The sequence below is a fragment of the Geospiza fortis genome, unplaced genomic scaffold (genome assembly GCF_000277835.1).
Source record: "Geospiza fortis unplaced genomic scaffold, GeoFor_1.0 scaffold254, whole genome shotgun sequence".
NCBI classification, from domain to species: domain Eukaryota; kingdom Metazoa; phylum Chordata; class Aves; order Passeriformes; family Thraupidae; genus Geospiza; species Geospiza fortis.
In genome coordinates, this window is record NW_005054441.1 from 130,264 (window position 1) to 140,404 (window position 10,141).

Genomic DNA, 10,141 nt, shown 5'->3' on the forward strand with positions numbered 1-10,141 from the left:
ATGGGGAGGTCAAAAATACCAGGAGCAAACAGCTGCCTCATCCTGCCCTGAGAGCAGCTCCTAGAACAGGAGGCTTTCATGTGCAGGTGATGTCAGTCACGATCAAAAAGCAGCTCCTGGGCACTGGAACTCCCACACAGCTCCCTGCTTGTGCTCAGAACAGGAGAAATATTAAATAAAGCAGGCAGAAAAGCAGCCCAAACTTAGCACTGATGCTCAGAACTCACCCCTGCTCCTCAGGGCTGAACCACCTGCAGGCACCAGAAACTCCTGGGGTTTGCTGGGAGCAGACAGAGGCATCCATGCAGCCCAAATCCCACCTTTAGGAATGCTGAGTTTGACGGTCACTGCCACCTCCTAAAGAAGCTTTTCTGGAGCAGGGCAGGAATTCTGTTATAACAACCCTGAGTAAATAAACACAAAACTAAGCCTGGTTCTCAGCAGAGTCCAACATGGGACTGCACCAACTCCCAGCTGCTCTGAGCTCAGCCTGGGATCCTTCAAGTTGTGCTTATTTTGTCTCCAACATTTATAATTTTGGGACCTCACACAGCATTTTGCAGGGACAAAGTTTTCAGGAAGACAAAGATGCTGAACTTTCCACTCCACATCTTCCTGTGTCCTCCAGCAAGTCTACTTTGTGTTTTCTTCTCTCAGGAAAACGGAACAACAGGTCACAGGCACTGAGAACTCAACAAAAACCTTTGGAATTTTTGGGACCTCACAAAGCATTTTGCAGGGATAAAGTTTTCAGAAAGACAAAGATGCCAGGCTTTCCATTCCACATCTTCCTCTGTCCTCCAGCAAGTCTACTTTGTGTTTTCTTCTCTCAGGAAAACGGAACAACAGGTCACAGGCACTGAGAACTCAACAAAAACCAAAAAATACCCAAAACTTTCTCCAAGGGGAGTTCCAGGAAGAGAAGAACTTTGTGCCACTCAGCAATCTCAGCCTCCTGCCCCAGAAACCTGGGATGGCTCTGATTCTGAGGCCACAGGAGGATATTTACAGTTAGAAACCATGAAAACCCATCTGCCTCTTAATTGCCATGCAGGGTTTTAATTGGATGGCTGCACATATGCAGGAATTCCCCAAGAAAGACTCACTAATTAGCCAGGCCTAATGACCTTCCCAAAGTCTCCTGCTTCCTTCAGAGAAGTTTACTTAGAAAGAGTGGGGTAAAGTTAATCTTGGAAACTTCTCAGTTCCATGGGAAGAGAAAGGAGAAGATAAAAGAAGTTGGAACAAAGGGATGTGATGGAAGTGGGACATTCTAGTGCAAAAAGCTGAAGCAGATGATGATGATGATGATGATGGTGATGATGATGATGATGATGGTGATGATGATAAGCTCTGGAGGAAGAGGATCCTCCCCTTGGAATGCAGGAGGGAAGAGCAGCAAAGAATCTGATTTTCCCTAAATGAGCAGGAATTGCACATTCCCAAAGAGCAGGGCATGTAAATATTCATTTAAGAGGATTATGAGACTCAGTGACCAACAACAGCTGGAGATCAGGAGCCTCCCAAGGCAATGCATGAGGAGCAAATCCCTCCCTCCCCTCTCATGCCCCACATGGATCCTCCCTCCCTCCAGCTGTGGCTCTGCAGCCTTGGCCATCCAACACCCCCAGGACACTTTGCCACCTGCAGCTGAGGAACTTTAATCTGCTTTTATCACCAAGTGACTACAGAACAAATGAAGCTGCAATTTTGTGTGGAAAAACTCAAGACGTTGTTGTTTTGGTTTTGTTTTTTTTTTTTTACAATTATGGACAAAATATATATTTTTATATATAATTTGTGGACAAACACATCTGGATAATTGGGGTTTATTTTAAATAAAGACACTGGGCCTTACTCTCCAGAATTCATGTCCAAGCTCAGAACCTCCAGCACTAACAAGAACAATCCAATGGGGAAGGACAGAAACTGAATTTTGAATTTCAAGGCTGAAGAACAATTTGGTGAGGGGACAGTGACTGCACTTCTCTCCAAGGCATCTCAAACACAACTTCATTGTTTGCAGTTTTGGGGGTCCTGGGGGTTTCTTTGTTTACATTCCTAGCAACTTTCTTTTAATGGCAAGCTGAAAAAATCATCTTGGAGGATTTGGGGCAGGTTGCAAAAACATTATGAGGTTCTGAGCCCCTTGGACTGCTGCAACAGGCAAAAAGGACAGAAAATATTTCTCAGCAAGATTCTACCAGCTGGGAAGGCTGCAGATGGTGAAAAGCTACAGAGATCATGATTTCCCAAGTAAGAAGGAACTGTAGACATGCACAAACCCAAACAAGCATGGAACACTCTGCAAAAGTCAACTTCTCAGCAGATCACTTTTCAGGGAGAACCCTAAATCCATTGGAATTGGAAATCTCTAACTCTGCTGGGATTGTGGCTGTTAAAACACCCTAAAAACCCAGCACGACCCTCCAGGGCATTTCTAGGATTTAATGCTGCCTTATGCACCACAGTTTTTACTTTTACAGCAAGAGAGAAACACCATCCACAAAGCTCAGCCAGAGCTGCAGGTGGGATCTGAAATTCTTCCCACTGAACTCCCACCAAGCCCTCCCCTCCTCCAGCACATGATTCTTCTCCAAACACTGATTTTTCATATGACTGCCTCTAACACTGGAGTGGAACTCACGAGTTGAGCTCTGCTGATGACAGATTATTCCAATTTGTGCTTATTTTGTCTCCAACATTTGGAATTTTGGGACCTCACAAAGCATTTTGCAGGAACAAAGCTGTTTTCCAGAAAGACAAAGATGTCAGGCTTTCGATTCCACACTTTCCTGTGTCCTCCAGCTGCATCATGAGCAAGTCTGCTCTGTGTTTAACAGTCACCTATAGCAGATGCTGCTAAGGAGTTCCTAAAGGAAATAAACTGCCTGGCAAAAGTCTGTTTGATGAATAAAAACTAAATAAAATCTGCCCTGTGTGCCTCCTATAAAAGCGCAAAATCTGTGTTCAAGCATCACTCCAAGGTGACAGGAAACCAACTTTCCTTCAGACAAGAAGTGCTGCAAGTGTTTAACTCTTCCCAAAAAAACCTCAGATTGCATATTCAGGGAAATTTTACTCCTCCAAACACTGCAGAAAACAGAGTTATAAAAGCCAAAGAACCTGGCAAAAATAAATAGCTTTGTTTCAATATAGCACCAGACTCTGTCACTTGGAATGCTCAATATGGAAATGCAGCCTAAGGCAAGCAATATGCTTCCAATATTTTAGTCCAAGTTCCTCTCCTATTCCTTAAATTACCCAGCCCAGAAGCAGAGCATCCTCAGGAACAATTCCTTTCAAGTCATGCCAGCTGGGTGACACAATGGAAAAATGCCATATGGCCACTTCAGGAAAAGGAAAGCACTCCCAGTGCTCCCACAGCAGGAAGGAATTATCAATCCTGCTGCAGAGCAGGCCCAGCATCCCTGGAAGGGAATCCCTCTGTCCAGAGCAGGAATTGCAGGAGGGAGGTGCCAGGGGCAGGTGGGGGCATCTCCTTCCCAGTCTGCTTCCCCAGGGAGAGCTGGAGCAGCTGCTCTGCAAGATGAGGGCACCAAGGGTCTCAGGAGACAGAAAATTGGGAAATAAAAACAGGTCAGCTCCAATTGATCCCACAGTGCTGGGATCCACATGGATCACACCAGCCCAGGGATATGGCAGGGAGGGAAGAAGGGAGGGAGAAAGGGAGGAAGAAAGGGAGGAAGAAAGGGAGGAAGGAAAAGGGAGGAAGGAAAAGGGAGGAAGGAAAAGGGAGGAAGGAACAGGCAGTTCCCCGATCCTTGCTCACACCTGGATGCAGCACACATGGTCAGCTGCAGCCTCTGAGCAGGACCTGGCTTCCCTGGGATATTTGGGAATATCCCTGATCCAGCCAGGCTCTCTCCTGCCCACAGGAAAGTGGCAGAACAAGAAATAGATGTGTTTTCAAAACTCCCAGTGGGTTCCTATTGCACATCCATTTTCTGACTGGGAAGTGATTAGGCAGAGAGCAGATTTTCTTAATGACAATTACAAAGGGGAAGAAAGGGAAAAGGGAAGGAATGGACAGGACAGTGCATGGATTTGCACATTCCTCACACCATCCTTGGAGGGCAGAACATCGTCAGACATAAAGAAACATCAAATTCTAACATAACCCTTGCCCCACTCAGGAAGATTTCCCCCATAATGACCCAATTACTCCTCCTGCTCCAGCTCCACCTTCAGAGCATCCAATTCCAAACCTTTCCAAACCAGAACCACCCACCACCCTCCCCTGAGAACCATCCAGCCTGTCAGCTGTTCCTGGAGCTTCCTGCTCCAATCTCCACCCACTCAGAACCTCCAGAACTGGGCCCAGGTGGCCCCACCTTCCCCTGCCTGCAGAACCAAAGCTTCAGCTTTAATTTCCAGCAGGAGAGTTCAGAACCCCAAGGAGGAGCTGCCACACCTGGCAAAAACCCCAATCCATGGAGAGAGGGAGAGGAAAGGGAAAGGGGATTTCACACAAACAGAAGACTCATGGCAGCCCCAGTCAGAGCAACATTTTAGAAGAATAAATCTTTCAAGAGTTTCTGGAAAGACCTGGAAGTGCTCCAGTTAACACCATACCCCACATCAGGCAAGACAAAGAGAGGGTCTGAGAGAATATATTGGAAACACCATCCCCAGGATCAATACAAGAACCAGGGAGCAGCTGTGCCTCAGCTGCTGGTGCCTGAGGAAAGGCTGGAGGGGTCTTTGCAAACTCTGCACAGGGCTGTGGATCCCAATCTGCAGCTGAGTGTCACTCACTGTGTATTCTGCATGTTTCTTCCCATACCATTTCATCCATTTTCTGAACTCTCTGTCCATCGTCTGCAAGAGGGAAGAAAACCAAAACCAGCCATGAGGACATCTCACATTTCCAGTTCCATCACAGCAATGGGGACACAGCTCTGAAGCACTCATTGATCCCCAGGAATTCTGTCTGCTTGGAGGTTTTTTGCCATGAACACTCCAAGGACAGGCAGACACAGAGCTCCTGCTGTTCAGTTTCCTTAAAAAACCAAACCCTCACTTTTTTAGGGCCAAGGCAAAGCTGGCATTTTCACCCCCCCTTTCCACAGAAGTTCCATGTTCTAAGAAAAGCCCAGCACTAAAAATAGCCCAGCCTCAAATTGTGGTGCATAATCCCCCCAGGAGGAGGGGGGTGAGCCCAGCCTAAGCCCAGGGAGCAAAGGGACAGCCAGGACAAGGCCAGGTCTGCTGGGGTCACTGAGGAGGCAGAAAGCAGCAGGAAAAGCATCCCAGCAGCAAAGAGGGAGAATCCTGCAGCAAATCTGCTCCCCACAGCAACTGGGAGTGCTTCAAACTGCACCCAAACACTCCAGGGCTGCAGAGCAAGGAGAGCTCTGCTGTTTTCTGTTGTCCAAAGAAGGGAGAAAGAAACAAAATCCCATATCCAGGCAGCTCAGTGCCTCACACATCCCCACACCACCCTGCCAGCAGCTGATCTTTAGGATTTACCCTGTATTTGGAGGTGAGTCTCCCTCCCTGGAGACATTCCAAAGCCACCTGGACACATTTCGGTGTCACCAGCTCCAGGTGGCCCTGCCAGAGGTCCCTTCCAACACCAGTTACTCTGTGGTTCTGTGTGAGAAGCCCAGCAGAAATTCTGATCCCTCTGAGAACTCAAGCTGATGGTTGATCAGCTGTCCCATCAGCAGCTCAGCAAAACTCTGTGTGTGCACAAAGCTAAGCAGGAAAACTCAAAAATCCCCTCAATTTTTATGTAGGAACTTCCATTTTAATTTATTAAGGCAACTTCACTAAAATAAATCTGTAACATTCTTCCTCTTTAGATGAAGATTTTCAAATTTTATTATTCATCTATTCTCAGGGTACCCACAGATGTGGTGCCACAGCCAATTTAACTGGAAAATCAACCCAACTTCTTCCACAAATATTTGGAGGAAAACTGGGCCCTAACAGAGACACAAGGTAGCTCCACACATTCTGACACTGCAGCAGCTCCTTGGTTGTTAAATCTGACAGGATTGAAATAATGCAGAATATTTTATTCACCCAATAGTCTCATAGAAGACTGAAGGTACCCCAGATTACTCCAAATTCTCCATTTTGTGGGTCATTCTTTTGTTTGCTGTTTGAACCAAAGCCTGGTGTTTGCACAGTGGCAGGAAGGGGCATTGGTAAAAGTGAGAATTTCACTTTTCCTTTTAAAGCTGATCTCAAAGTTTCATGGTAAACACAGAGGGGATTCCTGGTCTTTAAATGCCCCAAAGCAAAACCAGGATGTTCACACAGAGGGGCTGAAGAGCCCTCCAGGTAAAAAGTTCCACTCAGTTCTGGCAGGGAAAACAAAGTGGATTTTTAGGTCCTTGACTGATGGTCCTCACCACTGTGTTTATGCATTTTTGCCCACATCACTGAAAAGAAGGATCAAGGAGTTATATTTATTCCCTCCCTCCATGAGGGATAATTTTCCAGCCTGTTCAGGCTGAATCTGTGTTTTGACAATTCAGAGGGATCAGTTTCTGTTCAGTCTACTGAAGGAAGCAAACTTCTTGTAGTAAGCCATGACTGACCTGCCCTGTTTGCTTGTGGTCCCCCAGGTTTGCCTTGAACTCATCATCTGTGTGTGTCCCATTGGCACAGAATTAGAAATGTAAAGAAGCCTCACTAAAGAAGCCTTAACATAAATATTAAAATAAACTAAAGAAGCCTGACTAATCATTATCAAACAATCATGGAATGGTTTGGGCTGCAAGGGACCTTAAATATGATTTAGTCCCACCTGCCATGGGACACCTCCCACTGTCCCAGGGTGCTCCAAGCCCTTTCCAACCTGGCCTTGGACACTTGCAGGGGCAGCCACAGCTGCTCCGGGCACCCTGCGCCACCCCCACAGACAAGAATTCTTTCCTAATCTCTAATCTAAATCTCCCCTCCTGCAGCTTCAGGCCATTTGATGGTTTTCCTCACTAAGGTGCCTCCTAAGCAGACACCCAGCACAGGCCTCAGGAGGAATTCTGGTGGTTTAATCACTGAAAAAGGGGCATCACCACCACAGGCAGACATATGGCCTTAAAATACTTCACACTAATTGTTTGGTGAATTAATTCCTGTATTTGCTGCACGTTGTGGCCTCTGGGAGCTGCATTAGGGCCATTCCAGACATGGAATGACTGCAGGTATTTGGGTGCAGCTTACATTGCACTCCCCTTTGAACAGACCCTGGTATTATTGTTAAAAGAGCTTTCAGGGCCTGAAATCACTCCAGGAAGATGCTTTTGAACACTCCAGACTGGACACACTCCTTTCCTCAAGCCCATCCTTGTATGGCTGATATTTCACAGCTCCAGGACAGGCTGAGCTGAGCAGCAAACACCAGCAGGGTTGGAATTCTGCTTTTCCTGCAGCAGAGAGTCCCTGCCCCAGGCAGCACCCCAGCTCACTCACCTCAGCATACTTGGCTGGAATATCAGCTTTCTCCACTCCATAGTGATGTTTGCAGTTTGTGGCTGCAGCCACCTGAAGCACCACCTGCCCCACACCTGCAGGGAAGCAACAAAAACCCCAGAGCTGAGAAAAAAAACACTGCCAAGGGAGAGAGGCTTTTAGGGCACACAAAACCAGCAGGGGGACCGGGCAGGGGTCTTACATCCCCACTGGAGGCACTGGGCATTCCCAAAGTCAGCCCCACTGCCCTGGTGCTGCTCGGCCCCAAGACCAGAGTGAGGAACACCTGATTTATTCCTGGGGATAGCAGATTAGAGTCTCTGCCATGGGCCTGGGACTCAGGCTGCAGCACTCCCAGATATGATCTGCTTTAACCTTCCTGGACAAACAATTGTGAGAATCTGTGGAGGTTTTGTTTCCCTCCAGATGGAAAAGAGTTTCTCAGCTCTGATGTCTTTCTAAAGGTCTCATCTGAGCATCAGTCCCTGACAGGAAATTTCAGTCAGTCCCACTGAGAGGGGAAGTAGAGGTAAGAAAATCACTGAAGAGCCTGAATGTGTGTATATATTTATTTATTTATCCATTTATTGATCTATCTATTTATTTATTTTCTATACTTCTATCTCTATTTTATATATTATATATTTAAATATTTTATAATTACATATAAATATATAGAATATATCTTTTATATATATTATGTTTTATTTATATATAATGTATATTTTCTATATTACCAATATATGTATCTTACATATAATATATCTAATATTATATATTATATTATTGCAATATATTACATGTAATATATTTACATATATTTATTATTTATTATATATTAATATATTTATATTTTATCATATGTATACTATATTCTTCTACTTTTTAATTGTATACTACTTAATATTAAATTATTCTACAATCTGTTGTGTTACTATGTATGTATATACTATGTATAACATACATAAATACCTATACTTATATATACTGTTTAATATTTAAATACACTTTCAAATTCAAATTTTTTTAATCTATTTTTCCCCAGAAGTCCTGTATCACACATACGTGTTTGGGTTTAAATGTGTTAAAACTTCAGAACACATCAAGCAAGAGAGGAAATTCTTATTACTCCTTTCCTGTTCTGAACCAGATTTACCAAGAAAAAGAACATTTTCTTACTCAGTGTCTCTGTTGCACATGTGCTTGAGTCATACCTGGTTTCCTCACCAACTAGACACATCAATTTCCTTTTAAAACTCGACTCTGCTGCAGATGTGGGTGAGATTTTGTGGGTTTCACAACTGTTCAAGTAAACTATAAAAGCTTTTTTGACACACTGACAAGTCAGAGGCAAAACCCCCTTCATTTTCAGATTCCACACCAAGTGCTTCACATAGGAAGGATCAAGAAATGCAATTTTCAGATATGAAGGGCATAAAGCAAATCCAGTGAAAACACATGAATCCTTAGGAATGCAACTTGATGGTCAAACATCATTTTCAACATTTCTTCTTCACAAGTGTATCCAACAACACCAACACAAAGGGGTTTGTAACAAGGGTTTATTGCATTGCAGGCTGATATTTCACTGCCACAAAAAAGAGGTCTGGGGGGTTTGTCTGGTCCATTTAGTCCTGGCATAAAAGCAGGAGCATCTTTGGGGATTATCTGGAAAAGATGCTTGTGAAAAATGCATATTTTATGATTGGCTTTTCGCAAATATTAAAATTATTATTATATGTGTTATGACAGAAAGTTCTGCTGTATTGGTTTTCTTGAGTAGCGTGTTAAATACAGTTTTAAGTAATAACATAAGGTTGGAGTGGAGACTATACTGTGTGAGATACTTTTTTTCTAAAGAAAGGACTCGCACCAGGTAGCAGCCACAGGACACCTGAATCTTTCAGAGAAAGAGAATTTATTGCTCCATTATCAGGAGAAACAAATTTCTTCCCATCTCACTCAGCCATGAAGATGCCAGTTAGGGTTAAGAAGAAGTTGAAGATGACCAGCCAGAGTTCTGTGTTTGAATGGAATTTATGCATCATGTATGAGATGTATGAATATGCAACAGGTTAGTGTTTTTAAGGGTTAATCCTCTGTTAACTGTGTCCTTTTTCAGGCTTATGCTGCCCAGAAAAGGTACCCGGACTGCCCATACCTCTTTGTTTCTATTGTCTCATATTGTCCTAATTCAAATTGTCCAAATTGTTATTACTCTAATTATATTGCTATTTTTATAATCTTTTATTACTATTAAACATTTAAAATTTTAAAAACAACTGATTGGTGTTTTTCACAATATTAATCCTGTAACACAACCCCCAGCCCTGGGAGTTGTGTTACAAGATAAGCCCCTATTTGGCTTCCCAAATACGAGATTTTTAAAGTATTAAGAAAAAGAGAAAGCAAAGGAGAAAAAGGAATTATTGCTCACTTACCACTGCCCAAGTCAATGAACAAATCATCCTCTGTCATTTTAATCTCATCGATCATTTGGGCCACCAAGTCAAAGGAGGTTTCTCCGTAGACCTCGGGCGAGAAGGGCTCATAGTTGTTGAGTTTCTCGGGGTCGGTGACCGAGTGGTTGTAGACCTGCTGCAGGATGTGCCTCAGGAGCCCGTTGGAGGGACGTGTGTTCAGCTTCATGGGCTGCGTGGTCCCCTTCCACTGCAGGGGACAGAGCTGGCTCTGA

The 10,141-nt window shown here is 44.2% G+C and overlaps 1 protein-coding gene across 1 annotated transcript in view; it reads right to left on the reverse strand.

The window, feature by feature from the left end:
- The window catches only part of DOT1L (DOT1 like histone lysine methyltransferase), a 73,346-nt gene that overhangs the window by 54,275 nt on the left and 8,930 nt on the right, over nt 1-10,141 (reverse strand). Inside the window, 3 exon segments of the mRNA XM_031062223.1 lie at nt 4,780-4,842; nt 7,447-7,541; nt 9,888-10,116. Of these exon segments, the coding sequence (XP_030918083.1) occupies nt 4,780-4,842; nt 7,447-7,541; nt 9,888-10,116 (387 nt within the window).